General features: G+C 39.1%; 1 protein-coding gene across 3 annotated transcripts in view; it reads right to left on the reverse strand.

The window, feature by feature from the left end:
- Nucleotides 1-201: 201 nt before the first annotated feature.
- The window catches only part of DCAF10 (DDB1 and CUL4 associated factor 10), a 65,797-nt gene continuing 44,081 nt past the window's right edge, over nucleotides 202-21,917 (reverse strand). The window contains exons 4-7 of one of the 3 annotated variants that reach the window (XM_023203138.3): nucleotides 13,522-13,724; nucleotides 11,148-11,258; nucleotides 7,664-7,809; nucleotides 202-6,720 (exon numbers count right to left, since the gene is read on the reverse strand). In XM_023203138.3, coding sequence (XP_023058906.1) covers nucleotides 6,352-6,720; nucleotides 7,664-7,809; nucleotides 11,148-11,258; nucleotides 13,522-13,724 — 829 coding nt within the window. In that variant the 3' untranslated portion in view covers nucleotides 202-6,351. The remainder of the gene's footprint in view (nucleotides 6,721-7,663; nucleotides 7,810-11,147; nucleotides 11,259-13,521; nucleotides 13,725-21,917) is intronic. The other 2 variants (XM_023203140.1, XM_023203139.1) reach the window with 2 other exon arrangements.

Raw genomic sequence — 21,917 nt, forward strand, 5'->3', positions numbered from 1 at the left:
ACTGAGTCTTAACTTGCAGTTTTCCAAGTCAATGAGAAATGTTTGGTTGCTTATGGTTAGAACAAATCTTACCCTGATAAATATAGTCTGTTAATAATAATAATAAATGATGGATTCCTGTATTACTGAATAATCTGCACACTGCATTCTGCTGGCTTCATGAGAGCTTGAAGCCACATATGGTGAAGGTTCATTTGATTAATTCAACAAATATTTATTGAATAACTACTCTGTGTCAAGTCCTGTACCAGGCACTGAGGATACAAGAATAAATAAAAGTCTCTGCCCTCAAGGAGCTTACAGTCTAGCATAGGAACTTAAAACACCTCAGAACCTACTGAGGAAACTCTCTGGTTATCTAGTATATTATCTAGAATACTCCAAATTTCCTAAAAATGTGAATCTAAAATTTATCAGAAAACAGTTGGGCAATTGAAGATGCAGTGAAATTTAAAAGAAAATTCAAATATTCACCCTTTAATGTAAAAACCATGAAATCTAAATGAGGGACAAACTTAAGAAAGCTGAAAATTCTACCTATTTTAAAGACTTTGGACCAGATTTAAACTTCAAAAATTATTTTATTATCTCTGGGTGACATTTTCATTTATAATGGCATTTATATACACATACATATAGGAGGTGTATGTGAGATATATTCCTTGGGGCTTTTGATAAAACCCATATCTTTATCCCTAGTTCATTTATAACTAAAGAGAGCAGCATAATGGTAACTTTGAGATTTTCCTTTTGATAGTAATTTCCATTAACATTTGGGAGAAATTCTTAGGACATGATTTAGAATCATTTCTAGAATATAAATTTCAGTATAATCTTATTCTATAATGAGACAAAACTGTGTCTTTGTAACAATATGTGATCATTTAAGCCTATGTTTTTATGGTTATTGAAAAAGTTGAATGGCATCCAAAATACTCTTTTGTCTATCTGAATTTTTTTCCTGTACTCTTCTTCTTTTTTCTTAAAAGCATGATAGACCCCTCTGCAAATACAGAGCCTTTGTTGTTGCTTTGCTGTACTTTGGTACATTGCTGTTTATTCCTTAATCTAGCAGCATCCTTAGTTTGTAGTATATCTTACTTAGTTGCAACTAAAAAAAATTGGTAGCCTAGGCTTTAACTGGGAGTTTCTATTATCTAGAAGGTTACTGGGAACCTTTCAGAAAAGTGGAAAGCAACCAAAAGAGCTGTCTCAAAGACTGTGCCCCCCAGAGTTCTTCCAGCTCTTACTGTAGACACTCTGAACAGGCACAGTTATCTCAAGTCCAAGCTCATAACAGCATATTAGAAGAAAGTGGGGAGCCTGTGAGAGGCAGGCATATTGATAGTGTGGGAGGAGACATAGCAAATTGCTTAGCAGATATTTAAAAAATTTTTAGATCCAACAGCAGTCTGAGGCAAATGATTCTGTATACCTCAGGGCTGAGAGAATCACTTTATAACATATTTGTTATAGCCCTTTACATTTTACGAAGTGTTTTACATACATCAGAGCTGGATACTTATAATAATACACTATGAATATAACTTTAACTTTTCATTATGAAAATGTGAATTATACTGAGCATGATGTTTAAGAAGAAGGCAGGAAGGTATGCTAACATACCTGAAATACTCACATCAAAAATAATTACAAGTTTTAAATTTTGGCACTTAAGAGATACACATTAGCTATCCAAAAATTAATATGTACGGTTTCCTTGAAGACCAACACAGGGTATCACTGAGTGAATTTTCACAGCACTCAGTGACTGCTGGTCATTAAATGGGGATGATTGTCATCAGTATAAGTATCACACTATTTGTCCTGCTAAATGCAAGTTTAACAGATACTTATGGATGCCAGTACCACATATTCTGACAAATAAGGGAAACACTAGGCTTTTAAAAGATTCTCAGAGTGTTTTCCCTATATTGCACTTTCTAGATAACACAATTTTAACAATGATATAATGTGATCTTGGTTCTAGACACAGGAGTGGGGAACACATGAATTACCTTTTTCTTGTTCCTTTTCTTAAAATTTTTAGTATAGTCTCAGGAATACAGCAAGGAGAAATAACAAAATATACATGTGCTTTGGGCTTCTGAGGAAAAAAGACCACCCACACACATTTTTAAAAGACTAAAATAGATGTCTCTTCTGCTTTAGCCATTTCATTTTCACAACTGAAAATAAGGAACTACTATATATTTGATGTCCCTAACTCATTAAACATAGCATTGCCATAAATGCACTGTTCTGCAGAAAACTTTTTAAAACAGGAGCACAATTTGTACTACATTTACTAACAATTATACTACATTACCAATTATGAATTATGAATAAAACTGAATAAAATTCAGAGTAAAAAACATCAGATTAGATTTTACACTCAAGTGAAATGGGGCTTTGAAATGTTAAGAAGTAATTTCCTCCAATACTATAGCATTCCTGATGCCCTTTAATGATTAATATTCCTTGATAACTTTTTGATCATCCCCATACCTCAGGGAGGACAAAGGTTCTTTTGAGTTTGCTGGCTGTTAATTTTTAATTCTCATCTGTGTGGCTCTGTTTTTTTCACAAGGCCATTTATCCTTCATTTTTCTTTTCTATTTTACAGCTGCTTATTCTGCTTGAATTTTTTTAGTTAGGAAAGGCCAGAATGTGTGCCCTGAGTTTATGATAGTCTCATGAAAATTGTTAATCTTACGAATTTTTTTTTACATGATACAAATGGTAAGCTAGCTCTATAATTAAAAAAAAAAAAAAAACTTCCAGAAGATACTAAACAAATAACAGGCCAGCTTACCATACTTTACAAACTAAAGAGCACAATGGTAAAGCAGTAAGCACAGGCTTTGTAAAAAGAAACAAACCTGGGTTTGAATCCCAGTGCTGCCTCTTACTGCCTACTCCATGACTTAAGGCAAGTCATTTAATTTTTCTGACCCACTATTCCCTCCAAAGTAAACTGGGGCTCATTCCACCTACCCTGCAAGTTTTTCTGAGGGTTAGTAGTGAAGTCTGTACATTATTTGACACATGACAGGTACTCTGTAGTAGTTAAAGAATCATATTGGCTGAATTTTGAGTTGGGCAACTTTGCTAGTCTAGCATGTGACATGGAACTCTTTCCAGAGTTGATACGATTTATGAAATTTCTTTTGAATATCAATATGACCACTGTACTTGGTAGGTTATTTTTAAATAATAACATAGTTTGGGTGTTTTCACCTCCAAAACTAATTTTATTTTATTTTTATCTATTTCTTTCTTTTTTGAGGCAGAGTTTTGCTCTGTTGACCAGGCTAGAGTGCAGTGGTGCGATCTCGGCTCGTTGCAACCTCTGCCTCCCAGGTTCATGCGATTCTTCTGCCTCAGCCTCCTGAGTAGCTAGGATTACAGGCGCCCGCCACCACGCTTGGCTATGATTTTTGTATTTTTGGTAGAGACAGGGTTTCACCATGTTGGCCAGGCTGTTCTCAAACTCCTGACCTCAAGTGATCCACCCACCCCAGCCTCCCAAAGTGCTGGGATTACAGGCATGAGCCACCATGCCCAGCCTATTTTTATTTTTTGAGATAAGGTCTGGCTCTATTGCCCAGGGTGGAGTGCAATAGTGCGATCTAGGCTCACTGCAGCCTCCGCCTCCCAGGCTCAAACCATCCTCCCACCTCAGCCTCCTGAGTAGCTGGGACTATAGGCATGTACCAACATGCCCATCTAATTTTTGTATTTTTGGTAGAGACAGGGTTTTGCCATGTTGCCCAGACTGATCTGGAACTCCTGGGCTCAAGCAATCCTCCCACCTTGGCCTCCCAAAGTGCTGGGATTACAGACGTGAGCCACTGTGCCCATCCCTATTTTCTTTAAAAAATATGTTTTTTACAAAATGTATGGCAAGTCTATGTATTTACTGTGCTTTGTGGTAATTTTCTCAATGACAAAAAAATTCCGGTTTTGTTAACATCCATGGTAAAATGATCTAATTTCAAAAATTTGTTTTAGAGCCAAGATCCTTGTAACCTCTATAAATGTATGTGAATAGTTAGTTGGCAGGTCCTACAAAGAAATGTCATTTTTATTCATGTATTTTGGGTTGTTTAAACATTTATGTAAGATTTAAAATACTTTTCTTCTTATGGCTAGAAGTCTCAGCTTCTACTCCCATGCCTGCCTTTTTAAAATCTATTGGCCAGTTTTAAGGGTATTCACAAGAATACAACTTATAGACAAAGTGTCCATAAGTCATTGTTTCTAACAGACAGCATAACACGGTAGAAATTGCCCTGAGCAAGGAATTAGAAGACTGGAATTCAAGTCCCAACTCTGCCACTAACTTTGCAGGATGACCTTAGGCAAGTCATGGCACTTCTCTCATTTGTCAATTAATGCAAATGATTCCATTCTAAGTTATTTTCCACCTCTAAAATTACTTTCATTTACTATTATTATTTTTTAAATAATGAAAACACTTCCTGGGAATTGTCTTAAGCACCAAATGGGTAGAGAAGAATTTTTTTTTTCTTTTGAGACGGAGTCTCACTCTGTCGCCCAGGCTGGAGTGCGGTGGCGCAATCTTGGCTCACTGCAACCTCCACCTCCCAGGTTCAAGCGATTCTCTTGCCTCAGCCTCCTCGGTAGCTGGGATTATAGGTGTACACCGCCACACCCGGCTAATTTTTGTATTTTCAGTAGAGATGGGGTTTCACCATGTTGGTCAGGCTGGTCTCGAACTCCTGACCTCGTGATCTACCCACCTCGGCCTCCCAAAGTGCTGGGATTACAGGCATGAGCCACCGTGCCTGGCCAGGTAGAGAAGAATTTACTGCTGATTAAGGTTATGTTTTTCAACCTGCAATCCAGAGACCCTCAGAATAAAGATTACTTGAGGTTCCTATGAAAAATGCAAGTTCCTGTCTTTACCCTGGCAGAATCAGAATCTCATAAGGTGAGGCTCAGGTTTCTGCATTTTTCACAAGCTCTGTAATGGTTACAATACACCCTAATGTTTGAGAACCAGTGGCCTAGAAAGAATGCAACCTAAGAGGGCAAGGCTAGTGCATAGCTTAAATTGCTCTAGCCTTTGGTAATCCCTTCTAAACACAGTGCCACCCATGTGGAGGAGACTGCAAGAAAGCTGTTATTCAAAGAAGAACAGTCAGCCTTGTGCTTGAGTCCTGCTTTATACTTATGTGTTTCATAAGAAAACATAAGGCAAGTCTTCATATCAGCACTTAGTCTTGATATCCAAGTCTCTGACTACTGTACTTATGATAACAGCTTGAAGAGGACTGCAACTCTCCCTTTACTAATGGTGATAGAGTTGGCTTGTGACACCTGGCTCAGGGAAGAAAAATGAGTAAACCCCTACCTCTACTCTTGATTCCTCTTCCACCCCAATACTGTTAACACATCATCCTGTGTGATTCAAATAATCTGGCAAATGAAATACAGAAAAATCTAAGTCATATTGTTCTTATCACTCTATGACCAGATATTGTACTAATCTAATTTTAAAAATCCTTTTCTGTGCAATAGAAATAAAACTAAAGCCTATTCCGTCTCCTTTCCTTTCTAATGCTGTTGATAGGAACAAAATGTCAAGTAAGGATACATGCTAGAGATGTTAAATTCATACAAGTAAAGTAAATTACAAAGAGAGGTGGTAATATTTGCTTCTAGAATTTCACAATAAAATCCCTCTCGCCATGAAAATCTTTTTATAATTTTAACAGGAAACTTAAAAGACATTTTGTTGTAAGATTATCAACAATTATAAGAATAATGCCATTATCTGTGCTCAATATGGATAAACATAACAGCAACTTTAAAAGACCAAGTATACTCATAAGTGAAGATGAAATTTCTTTTTCAACAACCAATATGCCAATATCCAGCTTCTAGGTTTTATTCAATTCTAATGTCATGGGTTTCTCCTACTCCAATCAAAACTCCTGCCAAATGTCCACAAAATTGACACCAAAATCAACAAACACAAAGAAAGAGAGGGACAGGGAGAGGGAAAAGAGAGAAATAGTGAGGAAGAAAGGAATTTGACAAGAGCTACCATGCAAAATGACCAGAAGAACTGGAGTTCAGTGGCACAGATCAGCAGGAGCAGAGGAATGCTGAAAAAGATGATGCTGCATAGAGTCTAACTTGGAGATGCCTGTATGATGCTGGATGACCAAGTACTAAGGTCACAAGTGTGTTCATGGACCCATAAGAACCAGGATCTTGACCCAAACTTGTAAGATCTTCTAAAAAGAAAATACTTCATCTAAATTGAAGTAATTCCTAAGTCGAACACCAGAAGAGTTCCTTATTTGATGTAAGTTGTGCCTAAAACTTTGGCTGATACAAAGAAACCCGTCCACTAAGGCACCCTGAGGCAATCTGACAATGTGTTGGAGAGAACTTTGTTGTCAGTACCACATCATTATGAGAGTACAGAGAACGGATCACCCGCAAGGGACTGGCTTCTTTGGGCAAGCAGTCAACAAGTTCACTGCACTGTTTGTCAAATCCCAACAAGCGAATCCCATAGCCATGTGGGGAGGAAATCATTCGCCCATCGGGGCTGAAGCAAAGTTCTTTGATGTAACCCCTGCCTACATTGGCTTCTTCAATGTAATGAGTCAGTCGTAGAGAACAGCGAGGTGAGACAGGTCGCACTGGAGCTCCTTCTTGGAATTCATAGACACAAGTACACTAGGGGGAGAGAAGGGAGACAAACCAAGGTTACAGAGTCCAAATAGTGCTACAGATATTCCTTGTTTTTAAAAAGCTCAACAGATTGCCAAAGCCACAGAATTGTTACAAGAAATCACTCAGAATAATCCTATCCCCCTCCCAACTAACAAAACTTGTAGGCCCCGTACTTTCTTATCTTCATAAGCTAAGGTTATTCTGTGTTATGATGCTTTAAAGCCTTTTGTTCCCTGAGGCTGCCTGTGACTTCTGTAGTAATACATTCTCTTTTCTAAGGGCAACAACAATGTTGATATTTTAAAAATTCCTGGAGTACATCCAAGCCCTAGAGTATCTTACCTCTTCCCCTATACAATTCAAAGGCTCTTCTCTTCTCTCCTTTCAGTTGTGGCCTCTAGGACCAGTGAGATCCTTGGAAGACTCTTGCTTTCCAGAGTGATGAGAATCATAAAGTCATTTAACACCTTTCCCCCTAGTCATCAGTATAGTCCCTTCCTTTCCCAGAGTTTCCCCTGGTTTTTAAAAAAAGAAAATTATGATACTCAATTGGCTTAGTAAAATCTCACATTTAGCCAGCTTAGCTGAAACATTTCAGACCTATGTTTATTATACAAGGGTTTCTTTTTTTGGGGGGGGGGGGGGGGGGGGTGAGATGAAGGAGGCAAGATTTAAGAAGCTGGGCAAAATCTGACCTGATGCTGGCCTTTAAAGTACGTCCCACCTTGTTCAACCCCAGCAGGAGAGGAATAAGAAGAGTTTGGAAGGGATAATGATACCATATGAAGCAAGAGAGGACAGAAACAGGAGAGTCGAGAAGCAGCATCTCTAGCAGTATGCCCTTGAAGGCAGAGACTGCAATTAGTGTTCGGCCTAAGGTCTGCACACACGGCAATGGCAATTTGTCCAATGAGCCCTGTTGAAGGTGGAGTGCTGCTGCCTGTACCTCTTCATCATCACTGTTGCTTGAGCACCGAAGAAGAGTGGCCCAGCCTTTTGGGTGCAGCTGTAAGGATGTGATGCAGTTTCCGTGGTCACTCTCACCAAGAACTTCAGGGGTTACGACTTCAAGACTATTTCGTGGTGAAACTCCTGAGATACAAGAAAAGGAGGATGTGGAATTTGTATTATCAAAAAACTAAGGCAGTTCATCAAAGCTTTTATTTCTGGCAGCCACCTCCCATGCCATCATTCCTTAGTCTGCCCCTTATGCTACCATATGTGAAAGAGCATGGTACTCCCCAGTGTATGGTGTGTGAGTTTTGGCAGGGTGAAAGTGTGGGGAAATGGTATAAATAGAATGAAAGAATCCAAGTTCCCACAGCAGTAATCATCACCGACCTAAGGCTAAGGCATAGAAGCTGACTACGGGTTCTTACATCTCAGAAAGCTCTTTATTTAAGTAAGAACCAAAGTTGTGTGACATGAAAGGACTCTAGAAAGGTAAAAGGTAACAATTCTCATGTTATTGGGCCTGGTGCTTTCTGGTCCAGAGAAGGAAATACCTGGAAGCCACGAGGATTGCCTTTAAGCAAATAAAAAGATCAGGACTTATGCCCCCGCAACAACAACACTATAAACAAAAAATAAAATTTTGGAAATGAGGAAGGACACCTCACATAAAGGCATGTCAAAACAAGGGATGGGAGATATTGCCAATCATACATCTTCCTGGTGATTCTACTATGCCTCCTCATTTCCTTCTGCCTAACTCCCAATGAAAATGACTGCTGGAGGCCGGGCGCGGTGGCTCAAGCCTGTAATCCCAGCACTTTGGGAGGCCGAGACGGGCGGATCACGAGGTCAGGAGATCAAGACCATCCTGGCTATCACGGTGAAACCCCGTCTCTACTAAAAATACAAAAAAAACTAGCCGGGCGAGGTGGCGGCGCCTGTAGTCCCAGCTACCCGGGAGGCTGAGGCAGGAGAATGGCGTGAACCCGGGAGGCGGAGCTTGCAGTGAGCTGAGATCCGGCCACTGCACTCCAGCCTGGGCGACAGAGCAAGACTCCGTCTCAACAAAAAAAAAAAAGAAAATGACTGCTGGAGTAAGGCACTGTTACTAATGGGAGTAGGTTATATCCTTCAGGTGCATGAAAAACCACTTTCATAGACACTGTAAGGAAGCAACTTAGAAATTTAATAGGAAGAGAAATATTTCAACACTTCTCTGACTGCGGAAGGAGTTACTTTGAAGGTAATGAGCTCCCTCTGTCAGATCCTTTGTGAATTGCTTGTCAAGCAGATGTGTTAACTTCTTTTTAAAGATTCCCTTTAGATTACTACATCATTAACAGAAACCTGTGAAGCTCTAAATTACACTGCTATAACAAAACTCTACTGAAACAACTATTTCACCTGTGATTGAACTTTAACAATTTTAGAGAAAAATGCTTAAGAATTAATTGGGGGCCGGGCGTGGTGGCTCAAGCCTGTAATCCCAGCACTTTGGGAGGCCGAGACGGGCGGATCACGAGGTCAGGAGATCGAGACCATCCTGGCTAACACGGTGAAACCCCGTCTCTACTAAAAAAAAAAAATACAAAAAACTAGCCGGGCGAGGTGGCGGGCGCCTGTAGTCCCAGCTACTTGGGAGGCTGAGGCAGGAGAATGGCGTCAACCTGGGAGGCGGAGCTTGCAGTGAGCTGAGATCCGGCCACTGCACTCCAGCCTGGGCGACAGAGCCAGACTCCGTCTCAAAAAAAAAAAAAAAAAAAAAAAATTAATTTGGAAAACCTATAACAAAACCAGACAAAAAATGCATTCTAAGTAGGTGGTTTGCTAACTGTGCCCCTTGGGGTTCCTCAGGAGCTGGCAAAAGTGGGGAACCACGTGTGAGCTGAGGTGGAGATGGGGTGAGGAAGACTGGAGGGTCAAGAGCCTCCCTAATTTTTCTTGAACCAGAGCTACTTTGATTTTATTTGTGCTACATCTCTTAAGAATCCACAGCAGATTTCATGTCAAAAATAAAGTTCTAATGCTGAAATGCATTTGAAAGCCTCTGCTCTATACAGCTATTATATCTGCCAAAGGATGGTGTTAACATACTCTGACAACTGAAGATGCAGGATTTCCAACATTTAGAGCAACTTCACCTATAAGCCCCACCTTCTCCCATGTTTTCCCTCTCTTTCCACCCTCTCATTTTCCTCTTCTTTCCAGCCTTCTCATATATCATCTCTTCCCTCATTCTCAACTCTCTGTGGCATAGAACTGCTGTATATTTGTGTTTGTGTGTTTACCACTGGTCAATAACAAGCAAGCATGTTAACTATTCTTTTCTTCTTAAATTAAGTTTCTTTTTCTTGTGGATGGTGTAGTCAATCAATAAAGATTTTTCTCAATGATTATTAGAAGCCTTGACTTGTTTCCCATAGCACAAGTAGAAGGAGAACAGGAAGAATCTGCAAAAGATGTTTGTGTTACAAATCAAAGGAAAAATGTTATACTTCTGGGCATAAATCTTTACATTTAAGATGAGGAGCCTTTAACCTTAAAGTGAAATATCACAGACTTCAATATCCAGAGGCAAGTGGATAGGCCATAGGTTAGGTTAGAAAGGGCTCTTAAACCATTCTACTGACATAAGTAGCCATGCAAGATAACCAGCATCTTCCAGGCAAAGCCACCCAGTGAAAACACAAATTAGAAGTCTAAGATTTAGTCTCTGCCCAAAAATATCAAATATCAATAAAATATCTGCCCAAAATAGAGAAATCTCTATTTCCAAAAGTGACTCAAAATGACAAAAAAAAAAAAAACATATCTGGCTCCTAATACTCAGTTCACAAAGAGAAGAACAAACAACAAATAATGTAAGAGCTTAGATGTGGATTAGTATGAAGAGGAATAGTATGTGGAATTTGTATAGGTAGAAACCATTTCAATTGGGGGGGTGGAAGGTACAGGGCACAGCACCTAGTTCTGCCAGAATGGCTAGGAAAAAACTGGGAAATACAGAGTGGAGCCAGATGGTAGCTCACTTTATCCTACAAACCCGTTGAAGCTGTCAGGCATTGCACAGACAAAGAAATGGCAGAGCAAAAAGTCTGAGGGTAGCCAAGTGACTTTCACAATTACCTGAAAATTCATGCCTTATATTTATACAGAACTTTCACATGCATAATCTCATTTAATTTTCACAACAATCTTGATTGAAATCTACATTTCTGGACTACTTCCTCTCCAAACTAGACCAAACTAAGTCCAGCTAATAAAACCAAAGCTCATATTCCATTAAGATTTAACTCAAGATATTCAACCCCAGAGACTCGGTTAGCTTTTTGAAGATGATGACTGAGGGATAAATCATCTCATCTCCATTGCTTTTATTTTTATGGATCAAAACCATAAAATTGATTTTAATCAATAATTAATCAGATTGGCAGAATCTGTTGTTACAAGATTATAAAATCCAACTTTTAACCTACCGTCTCTTTGAGAGGCTCGTGACATGTGTTTCTCAGAAGAATTAGAATCACTATGATGACAAGGTGAGCCAGAAACTCTAGGACCAGATGAACTTGATGAAGTGGTCAAATCTTAAAAATATAAAAAAATTCTGACAATAAACCTAGCATAACTCTGGTAGTGGCTCTTAACTTTTTAATTATTCTGCTCGAACCATAGTTTTAACATTTTAAAAAAATGGTCATATATAACTGGCCTATAAGACTGAGGAAGGCAAGACAGCTCTTTGAAGTGTTCTAAGACCTAGTCCCTTTCTGAATCTTTTATATGAAAGACCTGACTATGTGAAATAAAAATGAAAAACAAAATAATCATAGGAGCATCTTTGGATCCTCATCATTTCTGTACTAAAATGGAACCAAAAAATTCAATGAAAATGAAAACTAAGCTCTTAAGCCTATTGTTTTTATATTAAAATAGGGTCCAAACATCAGGCCCATTACCAGAAACATGAAGAGATTCTTCTTTAAAGTATACCAAAAACTTCCATTATCATTATTGAAATTACGTGAATAGTCTTTTTTTTTTTTGAGACAAGGATCTTGCTATGTTGCCCAGGCTGGACTCCTAATTCCTGGGTTCAAGTGATCCTCCCACCTCAGGCTCAGCATCCTGAGTAGCTGGGCCTACAGGCATGCACTACTGTGCCAAGTTTATGTGAATACTCTGAAATGTGACACAAAGTTTACATTGAAAAAAATAAAATGAGTATCAGGTAGTGGAGTCTGATATATTACTCCAAATAGCAATGTCTATTTCATCATCACATTTTGCTAGTGGTCCCATACCTATGTTAAGAATTCTTACTAGTCTAATATCCTGTGATGTTATTATCAGAATTACCGTTAGAAAACTGAAAACCTTGTTGGTTTTTGAGTTGAAATAGGCCAACTAGACATTCAAAATCACTATTTCTCACTAAGCTAGAGTTGCTTATCATGTTTAACTTAAAAGGCAAATTTGAATCTAAAAGGATTATACTCGTATATTTATGAAATCCCTTGTTTGCAAGTAAGTTGGTAAAACTTAAATTTCTAGTTTTAGCAATTACACCAGGCACTGCAGTACAATGATGTCTGTACTTTCCCAAAGGAATCTTCGGAAGTGGTCCTGTGCACATGGAGAAAGATTCCAACCTTTTTTTTTTTCTTTTCTTTTCTTTCTTTCTTTTTTTTTTTTTGGACACAGGGTCTCTCTTTGTTGCCCAGGCTGGAGTGCAGTGGGGCGCAATCATGGCTCACTGCTGCCTCAACCTGCCAGGCTCAGGTGATCCTCCTGCCCCAGCTTCCCCAGTAGATGGGACTACAGATGCATGCTAGCATATCTGGCTAATTTTTGTATTTTTCATACAGACAGGGTTTCACCATGTTGTGCAGGCTGCTCACAAACTCCCAGGCTCAAGCAATCCGCCCACCTCAGTCTCCCAAAGTGCTAGGATTACAAGCGTGAACCACTGTGCCTGGCTAAATTTTTAAGTTATTTGTAGAGATGAGGTCTCCCTATGTTGCCCAGGCTACTCTGAACTCGTGGACTCAAGCGATCCTCCCACCTTGGCCTCCCAAAGTCATGGGATTACAGGTGTGAGCCCCTGCACCTGGTCCCAACCATTCGAAGCTGCCTTTTAATAGCAATTTATTAGCATTCTATGTTCCAAATGCTTAAGTCTTTTTTCCCCTGGATTTTGTTTATAATGTAAATATATTAATTTGTTTATAATGTAAACTACTCACCTCTTTCCCAAAGGTAGATGAAATATAGTCTTTTTTAAATCACATAATGTTGATAAAATACAATACTTAAGTTTTTCTGAACCCTAAATTCACTTAAGTCTAACAAAATCAGCAATGGGAGAAGAGACAGAGTTTTAGCAAGAGAGTGTTTAGAGAGTAATGAGATAAGATGGCACCAGCTATCTGTCTGGACATCTGTAAGTCCAGGACACAGATAGACTTAAAACGAAAACTCTGTATTGACCGTAACTTAATAAAAGCTCTGCTTGATTAAGACCTTGTGCCATCACTAATTTTTGAGATAGTGATGATTTAAAATTACTGATGAAAAGATCCTGTGGCTAGCATAAAGCTAAAAGAAAATACTTTAGGGTTGGCAGTTACTCCTCCTTGTCCATTTGTGATTCAGAGGTATATATGAATGATATGTCAGGGACACATACAAATCATTATACTTGCTTGGATAAAAACCCATCACTGAGCTTTCTAAAGAATGCCTTTTGTCTTCCCCTTTCCAGCTATCATTCTCGGAAAGGAAACATATATTATCTCTATGTTTGAGATTCTTGAGAAAAATCTTTTTGACCAAAAAAGAAAAGCTTACCTGAACTTGAAGTAGTTCTTCTTGCTCTTAAAATGGGATAGCTGCCTACTTCTAAAGACTTAGTTAAGTCAAGATCATGCAAAATTAAGAGATATCCAGAGGACGTTGAAATCAACATTTTGGAACAATCTGGTGTTAACCTCATTCGCATGAGAAAACGTGTGTGAAAGAATTTCTTATGTGGACACCCATCTTCTGTATACCTACAGGAGAAACCAAGCCAACAAAATCTAGAGTTATCATAAATATAACAGTTCAGTAATAATCATATTTTTGCCCTTCAAAATAAAATTTAGGGAGGATGAGGCGAGCTTGGTCAGTGGGCTCAAAGTTACAATTAGGAGGAATAAGTTCTAGGGTATTATATTGCACAGTAGGGTGATGATGGTTAGTAGTAAGATACAGTATATTATAAAATAGCTAGAAGAGTGACTCTTACATGTCCTTACGGCAAAGGAATGATAAGTGCATGCTAATACTGATTTGCTCATTATACAGCATATATGTATCAAGACATCAAATTGTACCCTATAAATGCGTACAGTTACAATGTGTCAATTAAAAAATATTTGAGGCCAGGCATGGTGGCTCATGCCTATAACCCCAGCACTTTGGGAGGCCAAGGCAGGAGGATTGCTTGAGCCTAGGAGTTCAAGACCATCCTGGGCAAGATGGTGACCCCATCTCTACAAAAATTTAAAAAATTAAAATAAATTAGCTGAGTGTGGTGGTGTGCACTCATAGTTCCAACCACTCAGGAGGCCGAGGTGGGAGGATCACTTGAGCCTAAGAGTTTGAGGCTGCAGTGAGCTATGATCACACCACTGCACTCCAGCCTGGGTGACAGACAGATAGATGCTATCTCTATTCAAAAAAAAAAAAAAAAAAAATGGAAACTTCAAAAATGAGATATCTTTCCAATAAATTTTATTTTATGTTAATAATTACTATTTAAAGTAATACATGTTGTTTTAATCAATTGTAGGCTAATAATATTGTAATGATCATTAAATCCAGAAGAAATGTAACACTAATAGCCCTGTGGTCACAGAAAACAATTTTAAAAATTAATGTCAGTTTACATGCATATTTTTGATACCGATAAGAATGATCAGTAGGCTGGGGGTGGTGACTCACGCCTGTAATCCCAACACTTTGGGAGGCTGAGGCGGGAGGACAGATGGAGCCCAGGAGTTCAAGACCAACCTGGGCAACATAGCAAGACCCTGTCTCTACAAAAAATAAAAAATTAGCTGGAGACTGAGGTGGGAGGATGGTTTGAGCCTGGAATGTGGAGGGTGCAGTGAGCTATGACTGCGCAACTGCACACCAGCCTGAGCATATAACAGGATATAATTCTATGAGAAAATATAGTGAAAATGAGTACCAGAAGAAAAAGTTGTAAAACTTCCGGTTGTTAAAAAATATATAATTTACAGTCAATGTATATTTAGATTTACATACATGCTTAATAATGTTTTTGCTCATCATTCCTTCCTTCATCTCCAACATTCCTTTTTGATCCTTTCTTTTTGAAGTGCATTCCTCAGAATTTTTTTTTTTTTTTGAGATGGAGTTTTGCTCTTGTTGCCCAGGCTGGAGTGCAATGGTACTGTCTCGGCTCACTGCAACCTCCGCCTCCTGGGTTCAAGTGATTCTCCTGCCTCAGCCTCCCAAGTAGCTGGGATTACAGGCATGTGCCACCATACCCATGCTTGGGATTACAGGCATGAACCACTGCGCCTGGCCAAAATTTTTTAAAGTTAGACTTTGTTGAGGTAAATTCTCTCATTTTTTATTGTTCTGAAATTTTTTTTTTTTTTTTTTTGAGACAGAGTTTCACTCTTATTGCCCAGGCTGAAGTGCAATGGCACAATCTTGGCTCACTGCGACCTCCGCCTCCCGAGTTTAAGCAATTCTCCTGCCTCAGCCTTTAAAAAAAGATAAATTTTTTTAATGGTGTACATGATGTTTGAAATATGTATATATTGTGGAATGGCTAAATCAAGCTTATATATATATATATATATATATATATATAAACCTCACATACCTAGCATTTATGATGATAACACTTAAAATCTACTTTTAACAAATTTCAATTATATATAATAACAGTAAATTGTCATTAACAGTGGTCATCATGTTGTACAATATAAATCTCCCGAGTAGCTGGGATTGCAGGCACCTGCCACCACATCCAGCTAATTTTTCATATTTTTAGTAGAGACAGGGTTTCACCATGTTGGCCAGGCTGGTCTCAAACTACTGACCTCTGGTGATCCACCACCTTGGCCTCCCAAAGTGCTAGGATTCCAGGCGTGAGCACCATGCCCGGCCTGTTCCAAAAATCTTTATTTCACTCTTTTTTAAGAGACTGGGTCTTCCTCTGTTGCCCAGGGTGGGGTGCAATGGCACAATCATAGCTCACTATAACCTCAAATTCCCAGGCTCAAGGGATCTTCCCACTTCAGCCTTCCAAGTAGCTGGAACTACAGGTGTGCACCACCACTCCTGGCTCATTTTTAAATTTTCTGAAGAGATGGGGTCTTGCTATGTTGCCCAGGCTAGTCTTGAACTCCTGGTCTCAAGTGATCCTCCCACTTGAGAGCCACTATGCCCAGCTCAACTCATCTTATTGAATAAAGGTTTAGCTGAGCATATAATTTTAGGTCGTTGTTGCTTTCTGAATATTTAGGATAATTTTCCACAGAGTTCTATCTTTCATTGTTACTATTTGTGAGTCTGCTATTAGTCTGACTGTTACTTTGAGTAATTTATCTCCCCCCGCCCCGGTTAATCTTCTCTCTGTCTTTAGACATATTTGCATATGTCTAAATTATATATGAAATTTACATACACTGCAATTTCACTGGTATATGTAAATTTGGATCTTTTTTTATTTATCTTTATTGGGATTCGTTTGACTTTCCAAGTCTTAAGATTCATATTATTCATATATGCTGAAAGTTTCTCAGGCATTATTCCAATATTGTCTATCATTGATTTTCTCTATTCTTTTGGAGCTCCAAATACATGTATGAAACATTCATGTTTGACTCTCCTTTTCTTATAACTTGCTCCTTTATATTTTCTATCTTTTCATTTCCGTATGTTATATTTTGGGTAACTTTTCAATATCTATTTTCATAAATATATATATATATATATATTTTTTTTTTTTTTTTTGAGACAGAGTCTCACTCTGTCGCCCAATGCAGTGGCATGATCTTGGCTCACTGCAACCTCTGCCTCCCAGGTTCAAGCGATTCTCCCGCCTCAGCCTCCCAAGTAACTGGGATTACAAGCACCTGCCACCACACCCAGCTAATTTTTGTATTTTTAGTAAAGATGGGGTTTTACCATGTTGGCCAGGCTGATCTCAAACTCCTGACCTCAAGTGATCCACCTGCCTTGGCTTCCCAAAGTGCTGGGATTACAGGCGTGAGCCACCGTGCCCAGGCAGTTTATGCCCTTTATTTTAAAATTTGCTTGTTGGCTAGGTGCAGTGGCTCATGCCTGTAATCCCCGCACTTTGGGAGGCCAAGGTGGGAGGATCACTTGAGCCAGGAGTTAAGAGACCAGCATGGGCAACATAATGAGACGCTGTCTCTATGAAAAAATATAAAAGTATCCAGGCAGAGTATCACACACCTGGGGTCCTAGGTACTTGAGAGGTTGAGGTAGGAGGATGGCTTGAGCCCAGGAGGTCAAGGTGGTAGTAAACTATGATTGTGCCACTGTATTCCAGCCTGTTGCCCAGGCTGGAGTGCAGTGGCACAATCTTGGTTCACTGCAGCCTCCTCTTCCCAGGTTCAAGCAATTCTCCTGCCTTAGCCTCCCGAGTAGCTGGGATTACAGGTGTGCAGCACCACACCCGGCCAATCTTTGTATTTTTAGTACAGACAGGGTTTCACCATGTTGGCCAGGCTGCTCTCAAACTCCTGACCTCAAGTGATGCACCCGCCTTGGCCTCCCAAAATGCTGGAATTACAGGCGTGAGCCACCATGCCAGGCCTAAAAAGATAAATTTTTTTAATGGTGTACATGATGTTTGAAATATGTATATATTGTGGAATGGCCAAATCAAGCTAATTTATATATATAGAGAGAACCTCACATACTTAGCATGTATGAGAACACTTAAAATCTACTTTTAATAAATTTCAATTATATATAATAACAACAGTAAATTCTCATTAACAGTGGTCGTGATTTTGTACAATGTAAATCTCTTGAACTTATTCCTCCTAATTGAAATGTATTTTCAAAATTTCCCTCCACTGTACTCCACCTACCTGCCCCCAGTCCCTGGTAACCACCATTCTACTATCTGCTTCTATGAGTTTTTGACTTTTTTAGATTCTACATGTAAGTTATATTTGTCTTTCTGAGCCTGGCTTATTTTGCTGAATATAATGTCCTCCAGGCTCATTCATGTTGTTGCAAATGACAAATTTTCCTTCTTTTTAAAGGCTGAATAGTATTTTGTTGTGTATATTACAACATTTTAAATCCATTCATTCACTGATGGACATTTAGGTTAACTCCATATCTTGGCTACTGTGAATAGTGCTGCAGTGAACATGGGAATGCAGATATCTTTTTGACATAGTAATTTAATTTCCTTTGGATATATACCTAGTAGAAGGATTGTTGGATTTATATGGCAGTTCTATTTTTAAGTTCTTGAGGAATCTCCCTACTCTCTTCCATAATTTATATCTAATAACCTTTGTTAACTCTTACTAATTCTGGTAATTTATCTGAGAAATTCCTAAGATTTTCTATATAGATCAAGGATTAGAAAACTTTGGCCTATGGGCCAAATTTGGCCCACTTACTGGTTTTATTTATTTTATGTTTTAAAGACAGGGTGTCAATCTGTTGCCCAGGCTAGAGTGCAGTGGTGCGATCATGGCTCACTGCAACATTGAACTCCAGGGCTCAGGGTCCTCCTGTCTCACCCTCCTGAGTACCTGGGACTACAGGTGCACACGGCCACACCTGGCTAATGTTTTAAGTTTTTTGTTGTTGTTGAGACGGAGTCTTGCACTGTTGCCCAGGCTGGAATGCAGTGGTGCGATCTCGGCTCACTGCAACCTCTGCCTCTCAGGTTCAAGCAATTCTTCTGCCTTGGCCTCCCGAGTAGCTGGGATTAAAGGCACCCGCCACCACACCCAGCTAATTTTTTTGTATTTTTAGTAGAGACGGGGTTTCACTATGTTGATCAGGCTGGTCTTGAACTCCTGACCTTGTGATCCGCCTGCCTCAGCCTCCCAAAGTGCTGGGATTACAGGCGTGAGCCACCGCACCTGGCCATGTTTTAAAATTTTTTTGGAGATGAGGTCTCACTATGTTGCCCAGGCTGGTCTCAAACTCCTGGGCTTACGCAATCCTCCCACCTTGGCCTCCCAAAGTGATGGGATTATAGGCATGAGCCACTGTGCCTGACCACCGCCTGGTTTTATAAAGAAAGTTTTTATGAACGCAGCCACATGTATTCATTTACGTACATCTATGATGGCTCAGAGACCATGTAGTATACAAAGCCTAAAATATGTACTACCTGGTCCTTTACAGAAATAGTTTGCCAACCCCTGATATATCATCTGTGAATAATACTGTTTTCTTCTTTCCAATCCATATATAATTGTTTTCTTCCTTCTTTTATTGCACCAACTAGTACCCTCCCCTGCTTCACCCACCCCATGACACTGATGAACAGTAGTGGTAACAGTGAGCAAGTTCTTCTTCCAGATTTTAGGGAGAAAACTTCTTAAGGTTCACCATTTTAAAATGTGCTGTAATTTTTTAGTATATACTTTTGGTAAATTTCCTTCTATCTCTAGTTAATTAATGATTCAGGAGTTTCATTGAGGTATAACTTACATGCCATAAAACTCACTCATTTTAGGTGTAAATTAAGTAATTATTTATTTTTATTATTCATTTATTTATTTATTTTTGAGACAGAGTCTCGCTCTGTTGTCCAGGGTGGAGTGTAGTGGCACAATCTTGGCTCACTGGAACCTCTGCCTTCCAGATTCAAGCAATTCTCCTGCCTTAGCCTCCTGAGTAGCTGGGATTACAGGCACCCACCACCATGCCCTGCTAATGTTTGTATTTTCAGTAGAGACGGGGTTTCACCATGTTGGCCAGGCTGGTCTCAAACTCTTGACCTCAGGTGATCCACCCACCTCGGCCTCCCAAAGTGCTGGGATTACAGGCGTAAGCCACCACGCCAGGCCGCAATTAAGTAATTTTTTAGTAAATTTACAGAGTTGTGCAATCATCAACACAATCCAGTTTCAGAACATTTTCATCACCTTAAGAGATTCCTCCTGCCCATTAGCAATCATTTTCTGTTCCCACTCTAGCTCCAGGCAACCATTAATCAACTTTCTATCTCTATAGATTTACCTATTCTGGATATTTCATATAAATAGAATCGTACAGTAAGTAGTCTTTTGCAAATTGGCTTTTTTCACCCAGCATACTATTTGGAGGTTCATCCATGTCATAGCATGTATCAATTCTTTGTTTTCATTGCCAAATAGTATTCTGTTGCATATATATACCACATTTTGTTTATCTATTCACCACTTGCTGGATATTTGGATTGGTTCCATTTTTTGCTTATTATGAGTGCTACTATAAATATTCAAGTCTTTGTGTGGCCATATATGTTCATTTCTCTTGAGTAGATATCTAGGAGTGGAATTGGTGGATCATATGGTAACTCCATGTTTAACATTTTATGAAACTGCCGAATTGTTTTCTAAAGTGGCTATTCCATTTTACATTCCCACCAGCAATGTGGGTTTCAGCAATGAGGGTTCCAGTTTCCCCACACTCTTGCCAATACTTGTTATTAATTAATAATATGGCGTCTTCCAATCCATGAACATGGACTATCTCCCCATTTATTTACAACTTCTTATATTCCCTTTAGCAATGTTTTATAGTTTTCAGTGTGCAAATCTCATACCTCTTTTGTTAAATTTATTCCTATGTATTTTACCCTTTTTGATGCTATTGTGAATGAAATTATTTTCTTCATTCAATTTTGGATTGTTCATTGCTTACAAGTAGAAATACAATTGATTGTATATCTTGTGAATTTACTAAACTTGTTTATTAGGTCTAGTGGATTTCTTGGTAGATTCCTTACTATTTTCTATATACAGAAACATACCTCCTGCACTTCTTCCTTTTCAATCTGAATGCCTTTTCTTCTTTCTTTTTTTACCTGATTGCACCTCCAGTGCAATGTTGTACCTCCAGTATAATTTCAAATAAAAGTGGTGAGAGCCTTGCTTCCAGTCTTAGGGGGAATGCATTCAGTCTTTCAATGTTAAGCAAGATTCTTAGCTGTTGAATACATTCCCTTTTATGCCTAGTTTTATCACAAAGAGATTTTGTCAAGTGCTTTTCTGTCTTGATGATCATATGGGTTTTGAACTTTATTAGTATGATGTATTACATTAACTGATTTTGGGAGTTAAACCAACCCTGTATTCCTGGGATAAATTCCACTTGGTGATGACATAAAAATGTTTAAATATATTGTTATATTGTTAGATTTGCTAATATTTTGTTGAGGATTTTTCCATCAGTTTTTTTTTTTTTTAAGGAATATTTGTGGTTTCTATTCTCTCTTTTTTTTTTTTTTTTTTTTTTTTTTGAGACGGAGTTTCGCTCTTGTCCCCCAGGCTGGAGTGCAATGGTGTGATCTTGGCTCACTGCAACTTCCACCTTTTGGGTTCACGGGATTCTCCTGCCTCAGCCTCCTGAGTAGCTGGGATTACCGGCATGCACCAGCACACCTAGCTAATTTTTGTATTTTTAGTAGAGATGGGGTTTCACCATGTTGGCCAGGCTGGTCTTGAACTCCTGACCTCAAGTGATCAGCCTGCCTTGGCCTCTCAAAATGCTAGGATTACAAGCATGAGCCACCACACCCAGCCCTGTAGTTTCTATTTGTATGGTGTCTGTCTGGTTTTAGTATCAGGATAATACTAGATTCAAAGAATGAGTTGGAAAGTATCCTGTCTCCTCTATATTCTGGAAGAGTTTGTGAAGGATTGTTATTATTTACTATGTAAATATTTGGTAGAATTAATCACTGAAGCCATTTGATTCTGGGCTTTTCACTGTGGGATTATTTTTAAATTACCAATTCAGGCCAGTCACAGTGGCTCACACCTGTAGTCTCAGCACTTTGGGAGGCCAAGGTGGGCAGATCACTGAGGTCAGGAGTTTGAGATCAGCCTGACCAACATGGTGAAACCCTGTCTCTACTAAAAATACAAAAGTTAGCCGGGGTGGTGGCGGACGCCTGTAATCCCAGCTACTTAGGAGGCTGAGGCAGGAGGATCACTTGACTCCGGGAA

Source organism: Piliocolobus tephrosceles, chromosome 14 (assembly GCF_002776525.5).
Source record: "Piliocolobus tephrosceles isolate RC106 chromosome 14, ASM277652v3, whole genome shotgun sequence".
In the NCBI taxonomy this organism is placed as follows: domain Eukaryota; kingdom Metazoa; phylum Chordata; class Mammalia; order Primates; family Cercopithecidae; genus Piliocolobus; species Piliocolobus tephrosceles.